Below are 25,004 nucleotides of genomic sequence, written 5' to 3' on the forward strand. Positions count from 1 at the left end.
TGACAAAGCAAAACCAGAGCAAGTTACAAATCCGTATCGGAAGGACGTCTCCTCAGAAGATTCGAGCAAAAAAGAAACGACAAATTCAGCAGAAACATCGGGAACCTTTACAAGCATACTTCGCGAAGAAAATCTTGAGGCTATCGTTCCATCTACTACAAAACCTTTCACTCATAACATAGTGGGAGCAACAAGGATTCCTAAATTCCCAGACTACTCTAAATCATCGTCAACAGAGACTATTGTTCATCCGACGGTACATACAGATGGAATTACAGAGCAACTTGAAGAAGTTAAGGACAGAGAAACTGTCTCCACCGAAACTTCATTTAATGTTGCAGCTGTTGCCTCAACAAATAAAGGTGAAGATCAAGGAAATTCAGAAAATATAGAAGGAAGTACGAACACAAAATTTCCTTCTGACGATGCTTCCCCTGAACACGACTATACGTACTTGGGGAAGATATCCGTGAAGAAGAACAATAATAAAGACAATGTGCAGAGCTTGCAAAACTCAGAGTTGTATTACGTAGGCGACGGTGTAAAGCTACCGCTAGAAATAAGGAAACTAGACGATGGTTCATTCGCGTTATCAATCTCCAGGAAAGTTTGCGAACAGTTGTTGAACAAGGAATGCCCCTGTTGCGTGCCCGTGAAAGGTCACGTTGTTCAAACTTTGAAAAAGAACACAGAGGCAGAGGATGTTGAGGGGACGATTAAAACGAGCAGGAGGACGAAGAGGATTTCCAAACGCGATTCGTTCAAATCGATTTTGCCAGACGAAATAAAAAAATGGGACTCTACTGATAATAAGTTAGAAATTTTCTCGATGCCTGTGGAAAGTTTCGCAAAGAAGTACAATCTGTCCTTGAACTTGGAAAAAGTGCAAGCTCCATGGAATTTTGAGGTAAAGAGGAATATTGATGAACGTCCTAATGAGCGAACGAAAAATTTGCAGAATGAAGAAGAGTACAATGCAGACACGATTTATGGTCATGATTTGTTATCCATTCACGCAGGTCCTGAAAATAGTAACGAGGAGACGAGTATGATGAGAGTGCAAAGGATGGATGATCAGTCGGAGGAGGAGAGTGATGAAATGCATTCTGAATACCGACCGAGAAGGCAAAGACAGAGGAACTTTAATAGATATCGATATGAGCGCAACATCGATGAACCCGTTAACGAACGAGCAGAGATAGTAAAAAGTGTATTGAACTGGTTAAGAGAAATGATCCTAACCACGATTTCTGAAAAACACTAACTTCATTATCTTATATCTTTAATGACGTATTTGTAACTATTGTAATTCATTTATATTTTGTACTTTAATATCTTTTTTTATAATCGCAAAATAATAGTAAAAATTTAGTGACTCGTGTAACACAAAGTTAAGTGAATAAATAAACCTTAAAAATGATATCTAAAATTAACCTTGATTCAATGCACCTTCCACTTAAGTCAATGTTTCGAATATTCTGTTTTCAGTACGACTTTGAAGTCTTCAATTAAAATGTTTATTGTCACATTAGATATTATCCGATCATAGTTTTCATATCTTTATCGCTTTCTTTCATCTTAATTCCATCCTATCTTACAAGTAGATCAGTGATTCATTTAACAATGACGTAATCTTGATGGTCATCTCGAATTATTTGCGAGTTGAATCAATGCAAGAGAGTTTGGTTATGTTTGGCAGGTGTAGGGAGCGAATGCATATACCACCTTTGACACTTCTGTCAACGTAGCAAGAAAATGGGTTTATTCGGCAAATCCCAGGAAAAGAATCCGAAAGAGATGGTTAGAAACAAAATAAACTTTAATAACTGTTCGATGTTTTACATGAAATCGTATTTCAGGTTCAAGAGTGGACACATAAATTAAGAAAGGAGGGCTATCAGTTGGATAGACAGGTTAGAGGTAAGCTATTAGAAGATAATACACACAATCCACTATAATATCGATATTGGTGTTTCTATACAGCAATACAGAGAGAAGAAGAAAAAGTAAAACGTTCTTTAAAAGAAGCAGCAAAGAAAGGTGACAAAGATGTTTGTAAAATTCTAGCTAAAGAGATAATACGTGCACGCAAGGCCTGTAACAAGATTTATACGTCAAAAGCTCACTTGAATTCTGTGACTTTACAAATGAAAAATCAATTAGCAACAATCAGGGTTGCAGGTTCAGTCTCAAAATCTACAGAAGTAATGCAAGCAATGCAATCACTGGTAAGAGTACCTGAAGTAGCTGCTACTATGAGAGAATTGTCAAAGGAAATGATGAAAGCAGGGATCATTGAAGAAATGTTAGATGAAACTATGGATTCTATTGAAGACTCTGAAGAAATGGAAGATGAAGCAGACGAAGAAATAGACAAGGTAATGTTTAGTTGTATGTATGATTTATAGACATTTGCAAAAATATAGTAATCATAAATCTATTGAAACTTGTTTTAGATCTTATGGGAGGTCACTGCAGGTCAGTTAGGCACAGCACCTGCTGTTGTTACAGAAACTCCAGGTTCAGTGGTAGCATCTACATCTGCAGAAGAAGAAGGCGAAGAAGCAGATGACAAGGAACTTGAAGAAATGAAAATGAGGCTACAAAGCCTCCGTAGTTAGATATATGTAAATAATTAATCTACATTGACTTTAATGTTAAAATCAGCTTGCACGTATTGAACGTACACATACAGAAAATACAAAGATGTATGGAACAGATGCCTAATGTATTGTACTAATATTTCTGAGAAATGTTTCAACAATGCTTTTATATTGAAAAACAAAAAGCGGTCGGATATTATTAAAAAGAAAAAAAGAAGTTTAATTTCCTCTGTACAGTTTTTATATCCAGCTTTTATAATCTGTATGTTATCTGTAGGATACCACTATTTTGACTGTAGGTCAAGTCACAAATTTAGAGAAGCTGGCTTCTTGATTGTATTACATTAAACCTCACATTACATTATTTAATAGCAATTTAGAATCTTGTACTAATATGTATTATATATAAACAATGACTTTGATTGTTATTATTGTATACTTTTCCTTTACATTTTCCTCATTAATTAGTGTGTCACAATTTAATAAATGGAAAATAAACAAACATTATTTGTATCAAAATTAAATATTTTTTATTGTTAGAAGTTGCTTAATTCACTTGGTTTTAACTTCAGTATTTTGATATTAATTTGCACAAAGTAAAAATCACAAAGAACATCATATAAAAAATCATGAGTGCCAAATCTAACAATTGTTTAGAACATCCTCTTGGTATATTATGCAAGTGTGCAGAATACCAAAAAGTAATTGATAAATTTACATTTTATAGTATTGGTATGCAACATCCTTTACTACCAAAAGTAAACATAGGTATGCAAAAAAGCTATATTATCGTATTACACGAGAAATGAATTAGTATTTTAATTTTATTAATTTATAACAGAACCCATTGCTTCAGCAGAAGTTTTTTGGATAAGAAATCGTTTAAATTTGACAGAAGATATTTCAAAACCAATACTTCAATATTCTCAAGTACAACCAGATATTAATGCTTGTAACGTGGATAAAATATGGATACCTTTATTTCCAAATATGTCATTAAGATCTTTTAATTTATATGGCAAAAAAGTGTATTCAGAACGATAAAAAATTTATTCTTCAACAAACCATTTTTGTTATATTTCAGTAGTTTCCTCATCAAATTTCATCATACAATAAATGTTTTTATACATTTTATTACAATATAATAATTATGTTTCTTGCTTATAAATACAGGAATATATGTATATACATTATGTACATACATATAAATATAAATGTATTCACATAAATATTTATAATAATATTATAAATCTTTCTCCTTGCTAAAACCTTTAAACATAACATTGATTGATGTGTAATTAACTGGTTAAAACAAACTGATATATATTAGTGAAATTTTGAAGAAGTTTAATATATTTTACATTAAGAAATGGATATCTCAACAATTATATAAAACAAATGACATAAAAATGGTTAAAGAATATGCTACATGCATTATTTGTACTCTACAAAATTTTTTGTTGCTTTAATCTATTATTATCATACCTATCACCATTTTTTGTAAATATATAATAAAAATAATATTATATTAAACCTTAATTATCGGTGTCTGAAGAGTATGTATCTGGTCACTTTTAATGTACATGTAATTGTATGTATATGTATAAATTTTAAATACATCTATGTGACTAAATAACTTTAAAAAATTCTATTATTTATTTATATCTCGGTAAATTTACAAGTGATCAATGACCATATTAACAATTGAGAGTTTTATTTGTGCCCTAGCTTTCCTTGGGAGTTTATGCATATGAGGTGCAAGTTTACGTAAAAAATATCTGACTTCACTTCTGATAGGAAAAATTGTTCTACGCATTGTGCTCGAAACTTTTTTACGCCGTACAGGTTTCCGCTGTTTTGTGGACAAACACTCTACTTCTTCAAAGCCTTGATAAAATTGATCTTCCTTTATATTGGCTGCTTCTTCATCTAGTACTTCCAATGAATGTGGCAAAATAACTTCTTCATGTACATCTAATTCTTCAGGAATTATTTTAACTTCTGTTTCTTCTGGAGAAATTGATAAAAATTCAACTAAATTGTTATCTGTATCTTCTTTAATCTGTTTTATTACAGGTAATGCAACTGATGTTTGACCATTTCTCAACCACACTTGTTGTCTTGTATCAATTTCATTAGAAGTAGTAGGAATATGGGTAATTTTTGTTTTAGTTTGCTTTTTGTTAATCTTTGCTGGCTTTTGTTGCTCTTGCTTAGGTAAATTTATTTTAATTAATAAGCCAGGAGGAATGCTAGATAAACTATGCACTGGAATAGGGGCACCTAAATTTGATATGTCACCAGTAAATGGTAAAATCACTTTCTTTATGTTACCTTCAATATTATTTGTAATGTTTGATGTGATATTGTTTGCAATTGTAATGGGTTGAAATTGATCTGCAAATTGGATTTTCCAATTAGAATTAGGGGGAAGAGGTAATTTTCTTATAACACGATTTTCAATATTATTTGGATCAGGCCTTGGAATGTTAATAAGTGTTGGCCTTTTAGATTTCCCTCGTTTTTTTGCAAGAGGTGTAGGCTTATTATCTACCTTTGGCTTTTTACTAGATACTAATGGTCTTGGAAAACCTTGTTTTTTAATTCCTTTAACTGTATTGGTACAGTTAGATTCTTCTATGTCTTGTTCATCCTCTATTTGCTCTAAAGAATTGACAGAATTTATTTGTGATATATCTTTTATTGTTGGTACTGCATCACATGGTCCTACAGTATGAAAGTTTTGTCCTGTTTGAAAATGTTTAGAACAGAGTACTAATTTTCTTATTTGATTTGGAGACATTTTTAATAAATCTTCTCTACCCAAAAATTGGCACCATCGTAAACACCTTCCAATTTCATAAGCAGGAAAAGGATGAAACTTATATCTTTCTATCTTGTTTCTAGGATCAGACCTTAATCTGCCACATGCAGCACATGCTTGACTTTCTAAAACAGCTGGTGGTAATGGATCTAATTTTTTAGGTTTCTCTGATGAACTATATGGCTTTGTTTCAGATACAAATTCCATAATATATTGCTCAGATCCATCTAATTGATCAGGATTACGTATATTAGGAACAGCGTAGTCTATTAATCTGCTTTTATAACCAGGCATAAACTGTGAGTGATCAAAATGTTTTGAGCAAATGTAACAGAATAAAATTTCTTTCCTTGTCAATCTATAATATGAGTCTACTCCAACAAAGTCGAGCCATTTCAGGCACCTGAACTCTTCACCAGGAAAATGATGGAATGTTGCTCCATCATAATCCAAACCTGGTGGATCTATTCGAGAACGACCACACAATACACAGGTTATGTTGTATAAACTTTGTTTAGGATCATAAACTGAAGGTACTGCAGTAGCATTTAATCTGTCGAGATATTCATTTAGGAAATCTTTCTGTTCGAAATGCTTCGAACAGACCATTCGCTGAAGCAATTGTTTTTTCGTAAGTTTATACAAATCTTCGCGGCAACAAAATTCCAGCCACTTTCTGCATCGAGCTTCGTCATTAACGGGAAATCCAAAAAACATATATTCTTCTTCCCTGTTGTTTGGATTCATACGCGAACGGCCGCACACAACACACGGGTGTGGCATTTTTTCGATTATTTTATATTTATATGCATTCGTTAAATGAACAATCCCATCTTGTCATAACACAGTCGAATGTGACAGGTTAATTCTAAGTCAGAAATTATTTTCTGACTATTACAACTACTGAAGTCCTCAAACAATTTCACTTTAAAGTATTTTTTCATATTCTTTATGTGCGCGATACGATTTTATAATATTTGAGAAATAAAATTTAACAATGAAATATGAAGACCACTTCATTCTCTTGTAATCTTATGCGTATCATTAATTTTAAATGGTTTCATAAAACGCACTCAATTAAAAAAGCTTAAAAAATCAGGAATTATTCTGAAATACCTTTCTTTAAAAAACAAGCGTTAAAGGTCAATCTTTTATATTTCGCAGACTTGCTTGGTCTTGTAATTCATAAGAGGTTATGTTGCTTGCTACAGCGTCTCATACCTAACCTTTTATAAAATAAATCTCTACGTTGACAATACTTCAGCTAACCTAACAGTAACAGTGCGCTCAAAAGTAGGAAAACTCTTTCTGTCAAAATCTCACAGTTGTAATTAAAAAATTCCCAAAATGGCAGAAAATTCAAATAATCCTTATGATATAAATGGACAACATTTTAATCCTGATATGTATTTTCACAAATTACTAAAAGTAAGTTTATTCTTCTATTATGATATTTTATATAAACTTGACAGCTGAGATAATGTTTTCTTTGATTCCTTAGGATTGCACTTTAAAGCAAATTATGGATCATGAAGCAGAAATTATAAAAAATACGCAAACATTACATTCTGATATGCAAACATTAGTATATGAAAATTATAATAAGTTTATATCTGCTACAGATACTATTAGAAAGGTGACTAATAATTCTGAATTACAAAATTTTAATTACTGTTTATGCCAAGTGCATATAGCTATTAGTCGTATAAATATAAATTTATATAAGAAGTTTATTAGTAACTTCTTTAAGATATAATATACTTTTTCATTATCTAGATGAAAACTGACTTTAAAGAAATGGAAGAGAGCATGGACTTACTGGCAAAAAATATGGATAGCATCACATCTTTTTCAGAACAAATTTCATCCACATTATCAGGTACCAGACAGCAAATTGCTAAGTTGTCTTCAGTACATGCACTCCTGAAGAAATTGCAATTTCTCTTCAAGTTGCCTGGTAATCTAAAAGACAAAATGAACGAAGAAAATTATGCAGAGGTTTATACTTAACATCCCTGTATAAGTTTATATACAACTCATTAAAATTTATACTTATATAAATATGTATGAAAAAATATTTAAAAATTTTTTAGGCAGTACAAGATTATATTCATGCACAGCGTGTATTAAATCAGTATGGTAATAAGCCCTCTTTCCAAGGAATACAGAAAGATTGTGAAGATATTTTAGAGGAACTTAAATCAAGGCTAAGGAAGCAGTTTCACAAAAGAGATGCATCAACCAAATCTTTAGCAGAAAATGTAGACCTCCTACTGCAGCTAAAAGAACCAGCTGATTCTTTATGTGCTGAATTTTTAACACATGCAGATGGACGGTTAACAGAGCAATTAGAAAATCTAAAAGACATGTGTGAAAATGATATTATAGAATTTGTAGATATGGCTAGTTCTGGGTTTCTCAGTGATTTATGCCTTATTGTTGCATCTTACAATGATTTGTTTATAAATAGACCACCACCTGATGATAACGAGTTTACTGATGATTTTGATACAAAAGCCATTGCACGTTTGAATAATTTCATTATGAAAAATATGAAAAAATATTTTGACCTAATTGGAAAAAGAGTAGAAAATGTTGCTGATACTGCAATTTTAGTAAGAGCATTAGATAAGTTTCAAAGAAGACTACAAGCTATGAATATGTTGTGCAAAGAAACTGATTTTGCAAGGTACTACAAGTTTAACTTTTATTAAAAATTTTAACGCTATACATTTATATGAAGACATATTTTTATCCATCAGAATAGGTACGGACATTGTTATAAATGCGGGTAGAAAACAGTGTCGTAATCACTTAGACAGTTTAAAACAACACTTGAATGAAACACTTGTCAAAGTAAGACAAATATTAGCAACCAAAGTTTCCCAAGAAGGAGATGGTAGCTTGCAAGAACTTCAAGCATTACTTATTATGCCTATTATTGAGAAAGTAAAAGGAGTTTTACAAGACTTACTGGTTTGTTTTTTATCTTCAATAGTTTGTGATAATATTATTTCTATCTGAAATCAATTGGTTAAAGAAGAAATATGATTTTAGGTCTTTTTACAACCGGATTTGTCATTCAATTTAAAAACGCAATTTTTACAAAATTTCTGTGTGGATGAAGTTAGAGAAGGACTAGTTATCGGATTTTTACACCATTTAGTAGCCACTGCCAGTGGATTTTGTACTAGATCTGATGTTCCAAAGGTTCCACCTACTTTGTTACTTTTGAGTAAAATGTGTATTGAATATAAAGAGAATAATGTCAAATATTTGGTAAGTTGAAATAAATAGATGAATAGCATAAAGTGTAATTGTAAAAAATTATGTTATATACTTTTATTACAGCTTATAACAACCGACGATTTATTTAACATCGAACAATATGTATCATCCGAAAATGATATTACAACTGACTCAGAGATATGTGAAAAGTTCCAGGAAGCGGCACAGAATTTACTAAATCATTACGTTCGTATTCAAGGTTTAGCAGTATCGCAGTTGTTAAGAAAATCAGTCGAAACGAGAGATTGGCTACACACAATCGAGCCAAGAACAGTTAGAGCTGTAATGAAGAGAGTCGTGGAAGATATAACAGTAATTGATACTCAAGTTGCTGCTCTGTACGATGATTCTGATGGTCAAATCGACAGAAGCAGCGATAGCAGTAGAAAAACTCATAGGTATTAAACTCTATAGGTGATAGATAACGCTTGATTCATACTAAGTAATCTTTTTTCCTTTTCAGCATGAGCGTATCGAGGCATCACTTCAAATCTAGTTGGTCATCGTATACGCCTAGTCACATCGATTCCTCTTTAGTAACAAATATTCATAAATTATTCTCGGAACGCATCGAAATCTTTTCATCAGTTCAATTCAATAAAGCCTCCATTCTGACCGGAATCATCAAAATAAGTTTAAAGGTAAAATACATTTAATAGGCAGAGCACCATAATAGAGACAGGTGCTGTCGAGTAGTCACAATGATAAAATAGCACAATCATTATCCACTTTACATCGCGGGAATACCTTATTCCCCCCCGTTGCGCATGCTGAGTTACTACGCAACACACTTTGTGCATTCAATGCTACTTAGAATTATCGTTTCATTCGAAACTTCTGATAACGAATCCATTTGTATTTACAGACTCTCCTGGAATGCGTCAGGCTACGAACGTTCAGTAAATACGGACTGCAGCAAATTCAGGTCGACACGCATTATTTACAGCTATATTTGTGGAGATTTGTCTCAGATGAGAAGTAAGTTTACTTAACCAATTCTTTATGCAAAAATAAGTTTCCATGAAATTCTTTGACACGCGAATTTTTTTTCAAGTGTTGTGCACTTTTTGCTGGACGAAATACTTGGAAGCGCTGTACATAGATGCTTGGAACCAGTCTTAATGGAACCTAGCGTTGTCGATATCATTTGCGAGAGAGGATGAATAACTAAGTTGCGTAGAGTTTGAACATTAAGCGCATCATGTGAGTTGGTCATTTTAAATGACATGTTGTACAGTGTTTCGTAATATTACAGCGTATTGTATTATTATTTATAAAATCTAGTAAATATAATTATTAATATATAATATTGTATATATTCTTGTATATTTTATATGTGAATATTTCATTGTACATGCTGTACATTCCATGAATAAATTTCACAATAATCGTTATTGAAAAAAAGGTATTCCTTCCTCAGAACAATCGTTCCTTTATTGGTTTATCCGTTTCAAATGATCGCCCACGCAGATCAAATACTCTATAGAGTTTAAGCGGAGTGTCAAAGCACTACGACTGAAATAACGCGATGTACGACGTGCTTTTCTGTCTTTCCCTCTCCATTGATTCAGTGGTACAGTCCTTCGCTTCCTCTTCTTTACCCTCCCCACCTATCCGGTATAAAATAAACTCATCAAAGTCTTAATACGCTATAAGAAGCAGGGTCAAATGATTCTAATAAGTCTTAATTCCTTACTACATTCTGCACTTTTGAACTTTATCACGTAAATTTCATTAAATGCTTCTTCTTTTTCTCTTCATCGCCATGATATACAAATTAATTCTATAGTGAAGATATTTTCGTATGCTCCAATAATAGAGAACATTAGCCACAGAAAATAGTTGATATTATTTTAAATTATAATACACGACTAGGATCGAAAGCTAGTACAATCGTTATCGAAACGTTATTCTCTCGCCAGTTCCCGTGCATGTAACGCACAAATGTGCAAAGTATAAATGGGACAAGAGCTTATAGCGTATATGGGGTTCTGCCGTACCCCTTGGCAGTGGCTCGAGTTAATTCGAACTTCCTCTCGTTGGATGAGATTCATTCTCCGAGTATCCGGCGTAGGCCTACGCACAGCATTCTACCCAATTTAATAAACTCTTCTAAATTACTCGGCCGGGGCCATTCCCTCGTTCAATCATGAATTTCCCTGGAAATCCACGGAAAATTCACTAAAATTTCCCTCAGACTCCCATCGAATTAACTGTCCCCTTGGATTCGTCTGCAACGTTATTCTTCAAATTTCGCATTTACTTCCTCATTCAGGTCTAAGCGGCTAACCAGAAGCCGTTTACATTACAGAAACTAAACGTGACTATAAATAAATTCTTATTGCAACGAAAAATTTGAATCTTTCGTTGTTTTCGACTACAACTTTAGAATCCACACACATAATTCTCTACAACTAGAGAGAAACGACATAGTTACCAAGGCATATGTGGCACACGTGATCTCAGAAAACACCTGTGCACGTGGACTTCTATACGCTACCAACAGCAGCGTTTCTGATGCAGTAGTCACTCCAGTTTAACCCGTTGCCGCATAGATATCGAAGATCAACGAAATTTCCTACGCTCCGTTTTTCGTTAAAAAATATTTCCCAGGAACACAATATCTACAGCAGGATATAATCGAACAAGGATAAACATTCTCCAACATTTCAAACAGTATTCAAGCACAGGTATTGACATGCTCGATCGAACATATGCGATAGTTTGATACCGCGATGGCAGTGTTTCGCTAATTAAGAAGCAAGGAAGCTAACTCACTCTTCGTTCAACGATAAATTCTATAATATTTAAAATAGAAAATTTCATCCTAGCAGACACAATTACACGATCCCTTGGAACTACATCTGAAGAAGATGGCATCGAATGGATTCACGTTTCGTTCGAATCTCGCGTGGCCGGAGATCGCCTTAATCGATGTACAATGGATCGTCATCGACGGAAGAGAAGCCCACGTAACAGGAATTGTATCCTAATAAAAGGTGCCGTACGTCTAGGTTGCTTTAAATCAGTAAAATGGACCCGCATGAGAAAACCAAGCGTGGACCTATACACGCGACAGGGGTAACCACGATTATCACGAAATGACCAAACTATTTCAGAGTGCAACTATGGAGAGGCGCATTTGGTGGCATAGGGGCGCACCGCGTGCGTGCATTAATCAACGGGCTGTCCTTTTCCTTCGTTAAACTCTATAGAAGCAGCCTCATTCTTCGTCAATTTGCACGGCGGACCAACTCACGGACCTTCGACCAATTATTTGCTCGGCGAACGACACCGTTTCCAGCCCCGATGTTTGTCACAATGAGATAGACCGTGGAAACCGACTACTTTGGGCCTCGTGATTCACGCGATCGCCGACTATTTCGACTGATTAGGTTGTTTGAGGTACACTGTCTCTTGTACTTTGCTGTGCCTGCTTAATAAGAGGCGATATTTATGATAACGTAATGGAAGAGACCGAGGTATTTGTTCCTATGTTTATTTGCTTTGACTAATGCTATGCAAGGAATGGCCCAAAATACGCGATAAAATTTTGGAGAGATTGAGTTATTTATGGGGCAGGACTTTTATGCAAATAAAGTTTATATACGGAGGAACGTATGCTGATTACAGATCAGACGTAAAAGTATGAAAATAAAAGAAAACAAAAATGATAACGATAATAATAATAATAATACTTAAATTATAAATTGAACGTATGATCTGTAAACATAGTATACGCTATTAACTTACGTCCAAATGAAACATAAAAAAGAAATTTCGAATAAGATTTTCCCACGCCTTGTTCGTATTACATAAAAAAAATCAAATTTTATGCCTATTTTGAAGACACCTTGTACATATGAAAAATCTATATCCCACGCCCTCTATTGCTTAATTTTAAAGAAGAAATACTGTGACAATTTTTTCCAGAGATTTCTATACTTCCTCCGCTTCCGAATTTCAAATGAAGATATTTTATTTTGTGACTGTAACAATGGGTGAAAAAGAAATACACGCTCGTTGCTACGCTCACAAATTGAGCTATCTTCTCAACAGATGATGACAAAGAGAATGACAAATGCATCAAACAATTTTTCGTGGAAAGCAAACGCGCGCCATTGGTCAATACATACGCAGGCAAGTCCAAGAGAAGATAAGAAAACGGAAAATTTGAACTTTCATCTGAACTCGGTGTATATATTTGAGCCCTGCATTTCAAACAACGCAGTCGAGAAGCAATTGCCTGTTGGGGACAGAAGGAGTCGAGAAAAGCTGGCCACGACGCTTTAATTTGCTAATCTGCCTGCTAAGTAGTGGTGCCGTAGGTGATGATGTACAAATTCACTTCGACACGATTACTTTCCACGCAGAGACGCAATGACAACGGTGGATTCAAGGGGCATTCGAATCCAGAGTTGCGAACTTATTCAATATTTCAAAGGAAGCACGTCAGGTAACATAATTTTATATCGAATGCAATACTTACAGATTGTTGAACTGGAGTTTGAAGTTGGTTAGCGCCATTGGAATGTCCGCTTGTAACGGTCACCACTTTTAGAAACATTTCTACTCGTTAATTGCTAACGACAGTCTTCTTGGATACTCGAATTTTGTCGTGCACGTTATTATTGCAATTTTGATCAACTTACAATATGGAGAAAACAATTTATTGCCTTTGTAAAAGCAAATTTTATTCGGAGAATAATAGACTGTGACGCGGGAAATCTCACCTCTGAAAAACTAACACTATCTGACCCGGAAGGGAATCGACCAATCAGCGTCGAGAACGCTCATCATCCGGACCCGCGATTCTTAACCACCTACTACATGTGTCAAATTAAATAAAAATATTTATTACATTCTAGAAATACGTAGACAATAATTGATTTCTTTTTCAATACATATCTCTAAACGTTATTTTTAATCTATTCTTTAATAGTAACCTCATATAACTTAGAACATTACTCAAATATCCTAACCAAAATGATAACAATTGTAAATAAAATAAATACCATAATAAATAAGAGAGTGAATTAAAACAAGTATCAAAAAATAATTCAGTCTCTTCTATTATTTTACATATTTCTAAACCTCCTCAACATCTGTTCATTAAAATCGAAAGGAGCAACAAGTTTCTCGTATGTGCTATGTAGCATCATTTCCGGTTCAATTCGCGGTCCATTTCGAATCACGTTCCGATGCGTATCTGTAATTCGACCAGTGAGAGAAGGTTGAAAAGCACTGTCATAGAGGGAATCTAACGAACGGTGGTGTCGCCAGCCGCGCGATTCAAATCGTGTGCCAAGGCGAGGCAATAAGGACTTGGTCAGCCGGTGAATGGTTTGATAACGAGCAATGGAAGGCAGGGACAGGGGAGCACGCATATTCCCCGTCGGTTGGCGGACCATTCAGTGACGCGATTCTTCACTGTCCGGCACTGATTTCAATTGGTAAATTGATTTGGAACGATGACGAGAGAGAAAAAAAAAGAAAGAAAGAGAGAAAGATGGGTGGTTACAGCGGAGCTGACGAGAGCGAGGGAGGTTAGGGGGCCCCGGGACCATAGTGTGCAGAAGACGAGATAAAGAAAGAGGCAACACACCAGCACACACCGTGACCGGGTGTACCGCCGCATAGCGCAGAAAACGATGGCGGTGGCAGTGGCAGTACCTCTCTTGCGAACCGTTAATAGGTACTGAACGCTGGTTGAATGCTTAATGCACCGTGCTTCTAGGATTAAATTGACCAATCATTTCCCGCGCGGCAAGGAGCGGCCAATTACAGCGCTCGTCCGACTATATTAAGCCAATCAAGAACAGTTTATCGCTCAGTCGTCGGTCTGCTGTCGTGCCGCGTGTGTCGTGCGCGTGCGTGCCGTCTCCTCTGTCCAGCAGTTGTAACTCGTGGGACAAATGAATCGCGTGAGAGAAGAAAATCGAAAGAATGTTTTCCTGTCAGGAGTTATTTGCAACGTTCGCCGGTCCCGACGATCGTTCAGTGATTATTGCTTCTATACACCGCGTTCACGCATTCGTCCGCTTCTCGGCGACGATGAACCGTCGCGAACGTTTCAAATCGCCTGACTAATCGCACGTTCGTTAAATTGAAAGGAATTCATTGCTAACAGGCGGTTCAACAAATGAAGAGAGAGGAGAGGAGAATTGTGCAAAGGGTTCGTAAAACAGGAATGCGCTTTCCTCGATACGCAATAGAGGTTTCGTACGTATGATAACACTCGATCATTTCCTTCAGTGTTGTTCTCAAATTCCCATTCATCAGTCGAACTTCAGGTAATTATTCAATTTGAAAGAACAGTGTAGTGTTATCCAGAGTTTACGGCAATGTTATGTCTGAGGTGGTTGGAAGACTGTATAAAACAGTGTTTCTGAAGATGTACTATGATACTAATGTTAATAAGCGACAACACCTCGGTACCCAATGTAACGTAGAATACATGTTAAAGGTCATGAGATTTCCTTCGATTGTTTCGATTGTATATCATTTCCAAATAAGAAAGAGTCCAACTTCTAACCAGTAGATAAAAGATATTGACTTGCGAAATGACTTTACACGACACTAAACTTAGAAGCAATGTACTTAGCACTAGTATCGCACATCACATCGATCGAAACAATCGCTCGTGCTTTAAGATATCTCATTATCGTTTCAATTAACAAACTCGGTATCGTTAATGCAATATTCAACTAAAATCAATGGTCGATCTGGCGGGAATTAATACACACCACCTAGAATTGCATTCTCCTCCAATCGCTTGAAAACGTCGAGCTAAAAATTCTATTTATCCCCCCGCTTCGATTCCTCGGTGAATCAAACAGACGCCACTGTTCTCGCGTCCTCCCCACACCCGTCGTCGATGCTTCCCGAATATGTTTTTCACGCTCAACTTACGCTTGAAATAAGATCGCATGTGACTGCACGCGTAACGCTGCGAGCAAGTATCGGTCCAGCCTGACGCTCAGCGATCGTATCTGAACTCTTGAGAAAAAAGTATCGCAAAGTACCAACGATCCTGATGACTGCCACGAAAACAAATGTTTCGTTTCTCTTTGCGATCGAATCGAGCCACGGGCGATCGCGGAAAGAAACGTCGCACAATCGGAGACGACATTTTGTTATTCTGAAAATGTAACAGCATGCGGTGGCGTGTTTGCCTTTATCTCGGCGACTTCTTGACCCCGCGCGGACGATAGTATAGAAAGCGGCAGAGAAGCAGTCGTTGCTTATAAACTTGGAATATCCAGGATAGATCGGACCGCTTGCGTCGATGCCTCGATCGACTAAATACGATATGAAAAGACTATCAGCCTTTACTAAATCTGTCCCCGCTGTCATCGTTTCTTGGACTGTTTTCATCTCTGTTATCAGTATCTGCGGGTGATTCTCTTGTATGACGCATTTATGTGTTGAGTAATTGTAAATCGACCGTGAGAAAAATCGTAAATCGTCTTAATCTTAATTCGAATCTTGCTTCGAATACTCGAAATAGAACGCTATCTTTCTCGTCGACGTGGACCTGTGCGGTGATTCTGAGGCCTCTTTATCTGCTGTTCGATTTTTCGGAAGCCACCATTTCCAGGATAGCTGTTTATCTGTTCTCCCTTCTTGGAATTCCCCTCGCCCGCTTTCTGTCATCCACCCACAATTCGCGCATCGCTCCCTAATAAGTTGACGAGTCTCATGAACGTCTAGAGGGAGAGCCGACATTAACAGAAATTAGCGTTAATTGGTCTTTCCATGCTTCTCTTCCTTTCTCCGTCCACGCGTGTGCACGCTACGGTCGTCTTTTTTTTCGTTTAACGCATCCGACCCAGCAACCACTGAAAAAAATGAGCCTCGCTGGAAATGCACGCGCGAACGCAAGATGCGGGACAGAAGACGGGCCACGCGCCTGCAGCTGAATCCGCAACGTTCTTTATATTAAAATAATCTTCTTTGGCTTATGCGGCTTTGCATTTTAAAGCTGCGTTCTCGAAGACATTACACACGCTCTCTTTGCTTGCAAATATTCTCGAATGGACGAAACGATGGTGTTTCAAGCTTCGGTGTAGCCCAAGGAATGTAGTTTTGAAAATCCACGTTGGGTCAGTCGATTCTTGCTACAAGTGAACGATGAATGCACAATCATTCCATCCGTTGAACGACGAGCGTTAAACAGGGACACGACACACAGAAATCAAAGATTCGATTGTGAGCTCTCTTTCTATCTCAAGCTCTCGCATTTCCGTGAGCGATATTACCCCGAGTCACTCGCATCCTATTCCATCGTTTTCTTCTGTTTCGCTCGATGGCTTCCCTCCTTATCGCTTTCATCGTTTCAACGCGCGTGGTCTTTGTAACCGTTCTAGATTCAATATTTGTTTCTCTTTGTGTTTTTCAGCGTAACAGATGCAGGAAGCTATGTGTAGTTCCTCGTGTGACGATGACGATGTTGATCGAAGTTATCAATGGTAAGTGATTTTAGTACTACCGAGAGGCACGTGTCTCGAGTATGCATAGTCGTAAGTTCGATCCAGCAGTATGAGTAGTTGAAACTATTTCAGCCAGAAGCAACAGGTTTCCATGCGTGGTGCTCGTGGTGTCGTGTTCAAAATTTCTCGGAGAGACAGAGGCAGAGGAAGAAAGAGCGAAGAGAGCTGTTGGTAGTGGGCGACTTTAATGATTTCTCGAGGTCACTTCAATGATGTGTGTCATCGTATCATTACACTATGTACGATGTGTAGTATGCGACGCTGCGTGCTAATAATTGTATCGTATAACTTACTATTGGTACTGGTTCGTGACAATTTTGGTGTTACTTCAGCTATGTAATTGTGCGTGATTGTTAATTTCTCGTTTTGAAACATACGTCTACTATTCTTCGTGGGAGACAGGTAAAACACACAACAGGGGTCAAGTCGAAGAATCGTTGATTGAATAATAATTTCGGAGAAATTTTTTTCTGACTATAAGTAATCCTTATCTCGTAAATAGGCTAATTTAATTGACTTAAGACTTCTGTCCGTTTGGTGAAACGATTATTGTGTGCACGCAGTGGATGCGTCATGCAGTATCTATGGACTCTACTTATATTCTTCTACCGATTATCTAATCTTGCGCTAAATTATAGCGAAACGTGGGCAAGTTATATTAGGATTTCCCCCCGCTCTGCTTAATTGTCTAGTAATCGTCTTTCGATGTTGTAATATTTTTCTATTTTTACAAATATCTTACTAATTAACAATTTTAGGTACTGCATGAGTTTTTGCTGATTTTATTATTAATTCATATATTTCGTGATTATTATACCTAAAAAATAAGCTTATCATACAAGTACTAAAAAGTATCAGTCCAATGTTTTTGCGATATAAAAGATGTAAGATAATTCATAATTCATAACGTACGACGATATTTATTAATATATATTAAATGTTCATAGTTGTCAGTTGTAATAGTAATTTGTTTACAGGTGTTGAAGTGTCACGACATAATCGGAAGATTTTGCATCTGTTGGTGTCCGGAACAGATGGACTCCAATGGGTCAGAAATGAATCCTGTCCTGTTCCTAAGTACTAGTGCCGCAGGAGTGATTAGGTTGGTTTAAAAATTACCATATCTCCTGCTGCTCAAGTGCTTATCAATGGGTCGGGGCGCACATCCACTCGCCAAGTTACATATTACTATTTTTTAAAAATTAATTCTAATTTTTTTTGTCAAATTTGTTCGTGTTTTGTTTTTGTAACATTCTAAGCCTGGAAATATATTATACATGCAAAAAAGGTGTTCTTTTATATACATTTTTTTTATTGAAAAAAGAAAGAAAAAAATTGATTGGAGGAGCTGGGATTTGAACCCAGGACTTTCAGCATGCGAAGCAGACACTCTACCACTGAGTTACACCCCCGATTACATAAATTGCGTTCAAATTGACTTATGTTGTGAATATACATTTTTGTATTAAAATAAAAATATTGAACAAAGTATTTTCATTCCAAACGTATATTTTATTCCTATAATTCATAATATATTTATGTTATTATAGACTGCGTTAAATACAAAATGTCTAATAAAAAATATTTAAAAATTTGATTATGTCTTATCACTTATTTTTGTTAAGAAATTATACACTGGAAACAGGAGGTTTTATCACGATAATATTTCAATTGAAATTGTAAATATGTGCTCTGTATTATTGAAAATGACTAAATCAAAATAAATTTTACCACCTTTTGTAAAATATAAAGTTGCAATACGCGTATTGTTAATTTGAAAATTAATCCTTAGAATTAAAACAAATAACATTTTTAAAATTGAAATAATAAACGAATAAAGTATAAAATAAAAAATGATTTAATGTTACTCCATTAACGCTATCTTGAAGCGCGTCAGGTCCTGGTTTGCCTGTAAACCATAACAACTTGGAAGGGTGGGACAAAAGATAGGGATAAATAGATTCAAAAGGTACTTTTCGCAACTCCCGGGCGATAGGGGTTAACTACTATGTGTACAACGATGGATTTTATGTTGTTCCGTTCCATTCTCTAACCTATGAAAACATACTCGGTATCAAACTGGGTGAAATAAAAACCAAACAGAGCCAAAACTCGAACGGCAAATACGTAAGTGTGCATAAGGTATATGTCATACAAGAAAAAGGAGTAGATGAGACAGCGGGATGCGAACGTTGAAACTTGCGCATTATAGTCTGGCGCTTTAGTCGCTTCGCCAATCGTACAGTTAGACACTAGAGATAAGTGCGGTTCTACCAGGTTCTACTACTGATGTCGCAACGATTCAATCTAACCTCCTGAAAAAAACTGGCAGCGTCCTACTCGAAGTAACTGTCAGTTCACGGTACGTCATTGTAAAGCGACTAGATTAAGGTTATTTTGTGCATATCCAACTCGCAATTAGTTCGTCAACTGATAAGGTTTGTTCTGTGTTTGTTAATATTTCATAACCGATTACTTTCGATTTGTTTAACTATTTCTCACTTTCAGCGAATCTACATTGACGACACATGGCTAACAGATCGCTGCTAGATGGTAAATCATAAAGATTTGCGCGCGTCGAAGCCAAGGATAAGAATAGTGCCTCAATCAAAGAATTGGAACGGTATTCGCCACGGCTTTCACAGAGATGGTTGGATTGGCGGGCGGGGGAGGTCATCTGTATCCCTCGCCCCCAATGCAACCTAATCCAGAGTGTAAGTTCTGATAACATCATTTGTAAATATTCAGAATTTAAGTGTTTGCTTAATTCACTATTGATGCATATTTGTCATATAAAACAAATACTTCTGTGCAGTGAGAGAAATGACAGGGATTGCTCCTAGTGCTCCGACTAGTGCAGATGCTTGTTTAAGTATAGTACATTCACTAATGTGCCATCGACAAGGTGGTGAAAGTGAAGGATTTAGCAAGCGGGCCATTGAATCTTTGGTTAAGAAGCTTAAAGTATTTATTATTCCTTAAATTATGTTGTTCTATTAAAAAATTTCATTAATACATGTTAGGTAATATGTACATACGTGTACTTTTTATTTAAGGAAAAGCGAGATGAATTGGATAGCTTAATAACTGCTATCACCACAAATGGAGCACATCCCAGTAAATGTGTCACAATACAGAGAACTCTTGACGGTAGGCTACAAGTTGCCGGTCGTAAGGGTTTCCCACATGTTATTTATGCACGAATCTGGAGATGGCCAGATTTACACAAAAACGAATTAAAACATGTCAAATACTGCCAGTTTGCTTTTGATTTAAAGTGCGATTCTGTATGTGTAAATCCGTATCACTATGAGAGAGTTGTATCTCCAGGCATAGGTATGTCATGAAATATATTTTTTAGTTCTTTTTTTAGAGAGTTCATATGCTTCGATCAAAATTCCTTTTCTTGCATTGTTTCTTTCCAAAGCTTCTGTGAATTCATTTGTAGCGCCATAAGTGTAAATGATTTATTGTTGTGGCCTTGGTGTATGATGGAATGGGTTGGTTTCCCCCGCACAGACCCGTTCTTTACAGACCTGTCTGGACTGACTCTGCAATCAGGAGTAGGCGTAGGACCAGGCGGTAGATTGGTCAAAGATGAATACTCTGTGGGAGGTGGAGGAAGTACGGCAGCTGGTGCAGTAGGGTCTCCAATGGATGTTGATGGAGAAATGAACCAAACTATTCAACATCATCCACCTGCGCAACCTACAACATCTAATAACACTCAACCATCTCAACAAACCTTCATACCAGGCTTAGCACCATCTAATCCAAGTAAGTAAAATTTTGTACCTCTTTCCTTGAAACATAGTAATTGTATTTTATAAAAATTTTATACTTCTCTAATAATTTATTAGTACATAGTGAAACATTTGTGTTTATGGTATTCAATGATGTTAGCATTCTAAATTAAATGTTTTAACGTGACACCTTTTTAAATTTTCTATATTATTTTTGTAATTTAGTTGGTAAATATATTATTGTATGTGGGATGTGTTGAATTATTGTAAAGTAAAGCATGTTTATATGATCAGTATTTTATTATATTAAATAATGCATTAAAATAGTAAATGAATAAAGCTTTGCTATTACATTTGTAGATTATTAAAGTATTTTATTTCTTCTTGCAAAATTATTTTTATTAATGTTGCTTCATTTGGTATTACTTTGTGTTGCTAGTTCTATTTCATTTTAGCTTTATTCTTTCTTTTTCCTTTTATTGTTTGGCACAGCTAGTGGTGAGGGTATGTTTGGCAGTAATGGGGGAGGGAATAATGGTGGTAACCCCCATAATAAATTGGACGACAATAATTGCCCCAGGCAAACCTGGATTCCTACACCTCATCATCCTACAACACGTAACATCCATCATCGTACGTATATAATAGAATGCTTCTTTATATTCTTACTATTTTCCATCTACTGCTGATTAGTTTTTTTCTGGTTGCTTTATGTCTAGTTTTAGAGCTGTTATACTTCATATAATTAATTTCAGAATCTTTGGAGAAACGTTTGAGTGTAATTGAAATTTTCTGTTATGTTGCCTGTATTGTGTACGAGTTACATTTAATTTTGCAGCAGTAGTACATCCAATGAGTCACACCGTAGGTAGCCAACAGCAGTCATTGACTACATCTAGTGGAGGTAATGGTGCACAAATGCTGAGTCCTTCACAAGGACAATCCACTGAAGCTTTCTATGGAACTAACACACCTCCTCAAGATCTCAATCAACCACCAAGCGTTGATGCATTAACAGCATCTTTAGGTAAATAATTTAGTATTGACTTTTAAACCATTTTGAAGTACCTGTTCAACTTTATCTTTAAATCTGATCATCTAATAGGTGAAGGTCAGAGTTCACCTGTATCACCTGTACATCTTCATCATCCAAATGGATTTCCAGTAGGTACAGCTACTTATAATTCAGGAGCACCACAATGGACAGGAGCAAATACTCTAACTTATACACAGAGTATGCAGCCTCCAGATCACAGACATCTTCATCCTACTTCTTATTGTAAGTTAATAAAACAACAATACATTCACTGCAGTACTATCATAACTTCTGTTCCTATTAGGGGGAGGTCATGGTGGTGAAGTAGGGGGAAACATTGGTGGTTTACTTTCTACTCAGCCAGCACCTGAATATTGGTGTTCTGTCGGTTATTTCGAATTAGATACTCAAGTAGGCGAAACATTTAAAGTAAGCAGTGGTTGCCCTACAGTTACAGTCGATGGATATGTTGATCCCAGCGGTGGTAATAGATTCTGTTTAGGAGCATTGAGTAATGTGCATAGAACAGAGCAAAGCGAAAAAGCACGTCTTCACATAGGTATTCCCAATTATAATACCTACATTTCTTTAATTTCCATTTGTGACGATCAGATATGATTATATTCTATACTTTATAGGAAAAGGAGTTGTCCTAGACTTAAGGGGTGAAGGAGACGTTTGGTTAAGATGCCAAAGTGAACATAGTGTCTTTGTTCAGTCTTATTATTTAGACAGAGAAGCAGGTCGTGCACCTGGCGATGCAGTACACAAAATTTATCCTTCTGCATATATTAAAGTCTTCGATTTACGACAATGTCACAAACAAATGAGAGGACAAGCTGCCACTGCTCAAGCTGCAGCGGCAGCACAAGCTGCTGCCGTAGCAGGACATTTAACGCACGGAGCACCAATTACTAAAAGTTTGTATAATTCTTTCGCAAACATTATGAGCATAATTTTCCAAGTACTCTTTAACATACATTTCATTATATAATTTAATTAGGTCTTAGTGCAGCAGCTGGCATAGGCGTAGATGATCTCCGACGACTTTGCATTCTACGTTTAAGTTTCGTAAAAGGTTGGGGCCCTGACTACCCTCGACAAAGTATAAAGGAAACTCCATGCTGGATAGAGGTATAAAATCATTTTATTTAACTTAAGTTTTTAGTTCGGTAATTGCAAAATAACAACCTTATCTATTTGGTACAGGTACATCTACATAGAGCACTTCAGTTACTGGATGAAGTTTTACATACTATGCCAATAGATGGTCCACGGGGAATTGATTAATTTTATTTAATTTCGGATAATACTTATGTTGCAAAAAAGACATCACATTGCTACAGACTTTGCATCAAGTGTGCAAAATGTATAAAATACATATATATATATATATATACTGAGTGATATTGTTAAAAATAGCGGAAGAATTCAACAAAAGATGTTGAAAATTCAGGACTTTCATTGAATTTTTTATATATTTTACACACGTGATCTATTGCATAGAATGAAGTGTGTGCCACGGCCTTGCATTATCGTCAACGTACAAACGTTATGCAAAGGAAATATTATTTTTTTTTATGAAAAATTATTTTTTAAGAAAAAGGAAGTGCATCTACAAGAAGAAGCAAAGGTAGGATGAGAGACTTCTATTTTATTAGGCAGACGCTGTCCGATGTAAGGGAAAAACATACATTTTCCATGGCATGGCCTGGTGAGCTCAGCAACAATGCGTGAGTAAAACGTGATACTTTTGAAAACGTGAATAGTCATAATCTCGTTTTTGAGATTAGCTTTGTAAGATAGCTTAATTGACATACATCCTACTTAAAAGAACGAAGACAAATTTTAAGCTCAATGTTTATGTCTAATAGAACAGACAATGAAGAAATCGATTGTACATGCGTGCACAGTAGGAAGGTTTTCTAAAAATGCAATATGTTTCAAAATACTGTCGGATACCGGCTTTAGAACGTAGACGTACTAAATACAATATAAGTCATTCTATAGTAGGCCTTCACAACTGAGCTCCGAAGAACAAGAGCATTGTTAATTGCTTGCAGATAAAGTTCAGAGTAATGACAAAAGCAGGTGACATCACTAAATAACCATAAAACAGAGTAGGGGAATTGCTTCAAAGTGCAGAGTTTTCATACCTCTGGATTACCCTTACTATAGAAAACTGCTGCGATTGAAAGCCTGTCTCGTAAAGTCCTGGACAATTTCTGTTCTTGCTTGTTGCAGCAGAGTATTTTGTAGTTGTGTAGGACTGGACTATAGTATTAGAGCAAAATAAAATCGTAGCATGCAGTCAGAAACGAAATTCGGTAAAAGATTTTGCATAGTTAAACATTAATGGGAGCAACAATACTGAAAAAATATATACTGTATTAGGAATTTATATTTTTGTCATACCTGTATTAGTTGTACTGGCAGTGGTTTAGTACTGTGCTCTTAGAATAACCTTCTGTGTTGTTGTCGGTTTTATAATTTACAACCAAAAAATATCATTACATAAATACCTGCAATGTCTGGTTAATAATGATGTTTCATGTTTCCTTTTTACCATTATTTTCCCTGTAAGGACATGAATTAATTCTATAGTTAGTATTATTATAATTATTAGCGTAGTTATTAGAGGTGAGAATAATTGGAAACATTTAAAACATGGTATGATCTTGTATTTAAAAAATCAAGCAAGAACTGATCATGTTTTGTGGCTAATTGAATTCAATTATTTCCCCTCTAATTAACCACCAATGTTACTACTATCGTCATGTAGTACTTGTTGAATAATTATACTTACTGTTTATCAACCATTTTATTATTCTATATTCGTACAAAATATTCTTATATATATATGCTATATTTGATAATATTATCATACAGAGAAAAAGTTGACCAAATTTTATACTTATCCATATATATACATATATATATATATATATACATATATGCGCGCATATGTATATATATGCAACAGGCATCTCCTCTTCATTTATATCAAACAAAGAGAAT

At 35.7% G+C, this 25,004-nt stretch overlaps 5 protein-coding genes, 1 long non-coding RNA gene and 1 other non-coding gene across 15 annotated transcripts; 5 read left to right on the top strand and 2 right to left on the bottom strand.

Annotated features, from left to right (window-relative positions):
- The first annotated feature begins 1,584 nt into the window (after positions 1 to 1,584).
- On the top strand, positions 1,585 to 3,031 carry Vps24 (vacuolar protein sorting 24). The gene is made up of 4 exons (XM_076384283.1): positions 1,585 to 1,800; positions 1,860 to 1,920; positions 1,984 to 2,378; positions 2,457 to 3,031. Exons 1-4 carry the CDS (start codon positions 1,756 to 1,758, stop codon positions 2,619 to 2,621), a joined length of 666 nt encoding a protein of 221 aa, XP_076240398.1. The 5' UTR covers positions 1,585 to 1,755; the 3' UTR covers positions 2,622 to 3,031.
- An 88-nt stretch (positions 3,032 to 3,119) lies between these two features.
- On the top strand, positions 3,120 to 3,647 carry LOC143183385 (uncharacterized). Its single transcript, XM_076384909.1, has 2 exons — positions 3,120 to 3,371; positions 3,445 to 3,647. Exons 1-2 carry the CDS (start codon positions 3,233 to 3,235, stop codon positions 3,645 to 3,647), a joined length of 342 nt encoding a protein of 113 aa, XP_076241024.1. The 5' UTR covers positions 3,120 to 3,232.
- A 375-nt stretch (positions 3,648 to 4,022) lies between these two features.
- LOC143183051 (uncharacterized) lies at positions 4,023 to 6,567 on the bottom strand. Its single transcript, XM_076384426.1, has one exon. The coding sequence runs from the start codon at positions 6,208 to 6,210 to the stop codon at positions 4,279 to 4,281; it is 1,932 nt and encodes a 643-aa protein (XP_076240541.1). The 5' UTR covers positions 6,211 to 6,567; the 3' UTR covers positions 4,023 to 4,278.
- Positions 6,568 to 6,737: 170 nt separating this feature from the next.
- Vps51 (vacuolar protein sorting 51) lies at positions 6,738 to 10,111 on the top strand. The gene is made up of 10 exons (XM_076384622.1): positions 6,738 to 6,855; positions 6,929 to 7,063; positions 7,204 to 7,425; positions 7,521 to 8,116; positions 8,190 to 8,403; positions 8,485 to 8,706; positions 8,779 to 9,113; positions 9,179 to 9,356; positions 9,581 to 9,693; positions 9,770 to 10,111. The coding sequence occupies exons 1-10, from the start codon at positions 6,775 to 6,777 to the stop codon at positions 9,876 to 9,878; spliced, it is 2,205 nt and encodes a 734-aa protein (XP_076240737.1). The 5' UTR covers positions 6,738 to 6,774; the 3' UTR covers positions 9,879 to 10,111.
- Positions 10,112 to 14,562: 4,451 nt separating this feature from the next.
- Positions 14,563 to 18,864, top strand: LOC143183653 (uncharacterized). Of its 4 annotated transcripts, none has more exons than XR_013002631.1 (4): positions 14,563 to 14,639; positions 14,846 to 15,008; positions 17,117 to 17,186; positions 17,280 to 18,861. It is a non-coding gene; the product is annotated as an uncharacterized LOC143183653 (long non-coding RNA). The 4 variants fall into 4 exon arrangements; XR_013002628.1 differs by having other exon boundaries at positions 14,587 to 14,639; positions 14,846 to 14,890; positions 17,265 to 18,864; XR_013002629.1 differs by having other exon boundaries at positions 14,616 to 14,639; positions 14,846 to 14,890; positions 17,280 to 18,859.
- Trnaa-cgc (transfer RNA alanine (anticodon CGC)) lies at positions 18,548 to 18,619 on the bottom strand. The gene has a single exon. It is a non-coding gene; the product is annotated as a tRNA-Ala (tRNA).
- A 663-nt stretch (positions 18,865 to 19,527) lies between the features above and the next one.
- Med (Smad/Smad4 homolog Medea) lies at positions 19,528 to 24,946 on the top strand. 6 transcript variants are annotated; one of them, XM_076384373.1, is made up of 12 exons: positions 19,528 to 19,645; positions 19,716 to 19,921; positions 20,023 to 20,171; positions 20,264 to 20,543; positions 20,727 to 20,984; positions 21,443 to 21,583; positions 21,792 to 21,977; positions 22,056 to 22,229; positions 22,291 to 22,545; positions 22,625 to 22,906; positions 22,990 to 23,120; positions 23,196 to 24,946. In XM_076384373.1, the coding sequence occupies exons 2-12, from the start codon at positions 19,855 to 19,857 to the stop codon at positions 23,274 to 23,276; spliced, it is 2,004 nt and encodes a 667-aa protein (XP_076240488.1). In that variant the 5' UTR covers positions 19,528 to 19,645; positions 19,716 to 19,854; the 3' UTR covers positions 23,277 to 24,946. The 6 variants fall into 6 exon arrangements, with proteins under 6 accessions (XP_076240488.1, XP_076240487.1, XP_076240491.1 ...); XM_076384372.1 differs by having other exon boundaries at positions 21,789 to 21,977; positions 23,196 to 24,945; XM_076384376.1 differs by having other exon boundaries at positions 21,819 to 21,977; positions 23,196 to 24,945.
- The last annotated feature ends 58 nt before the right edge of the window (positions 24,947 to 25,004 follow it).

The sequence above is a fragment of the Calliopsis andreniformis genome, chromosome 9, assembly GCF_051401765.1.
Source record: "Calliopsis andreniformis isolate RMS-2024a chromosome 9, iyCalAndr_principal, whole genome shotgun sequence".
Lineage (NCBI taxonomy): Eukaryota > Metazoa > Arthropoda > Insecta > Hymenoptera > Andrenidae > Calliopsis > Calliopsis andreniformis.

What these genes read in the sequence shown, in the direction of transcription:
- Vps24 (XM_076384283.1), top strand. Translation starts at nt 1,756, where the DNA reads ATGGGTTTATTCGGCAAATCCCAGGAAAAGAATCCGAAAGAGATG. An exon ending in AAAAGAATCCGAAAGAGATG is followed by an intron (nt 1,801 to 1,859) that starts GTTAGAAACAAA and finishes ATCGTATTTCAG; the next exon opens with GTTCAAGAGTGGACACATAA. An exon ending in GTTGGATAGACAGGTTAGAG is followed by an intron (nt 1,921 to 1,983) that starts GTAAGCTATTAG and finishes GTTTCTATACAG; the next exon opens with CAATACAGAGAGAAGAAGAA.
- LOC143183385 (XM_076384909.1), top strand. Translation starts at nt 3,233, where the DNA reads ATGAGTGCCAAATCTAACAATTGTTTAGAACATCCTCTTGGTATATTA. An exon ending in ACTACCAAAAGTAAACATAG is followed by an intron (nt 3,372 to 3,444) that starts GTATGCAAAAAA and finishes AATTTATAACAG; the next exon opens with AACCCATTGCTTCAGCAGAA.
- LOC143183051 (XM_076384426.1), bottom strand. Translation starts at nt 6,210, where the DNA reads ATGCCACACCCGTGTGTTGTGTGCGGCCGTTCGCGTATGAATCCAAAC.
- Vps51 (XM_076384622.1), top strand. Translation starts at nt 6,775, where the DNA reads ATGGCAGAAAATTCAAATAATCCTTATGATATAAATGGACAACATTTT. An exon ending in ATTTTCACAAATTACTAAAA is followed by an intron (nt 6,856 to 6,928) that starts GTAAGTTTATTC and finishes TTGATTCCTTAG; the next exon opens with GATTGCACTTTAAAGCAAAT. An exon ending in AGAATAATGTCAAATATTTG is followed by an intron (nt 8,707 to 8,778) that starts GTAAGTTGAAAT and finishes CTTTTATTACAG; the next exon opens with CTTATAACAACCGACGATTT.
- Med (XM_076384372.1), top strand. Translation starts at nt 19,855, where the DNA reads ATGGTTGGATTGGCGGGCGGGGGAGGTCATCTGTATCCCTCGCCCCCA. An exon ending in CTTTGGTTAAGAAGCTTAAA is followed by an intron (nt 20,172 to 20,263) that starts GTATTTATTATT and finishes TTTTTATTTAAG; the next exon opens with GAAAAGCGAGATGAATTGGA. An exon ending in AACACGTAACATCCATCATC is followed by an intron (nt 21,584 to 21,788) that starts GTACGTATATAA and finishes TTAATTTTGCAG; the next exon opens with CAGTAGTACATCCAATGAGT.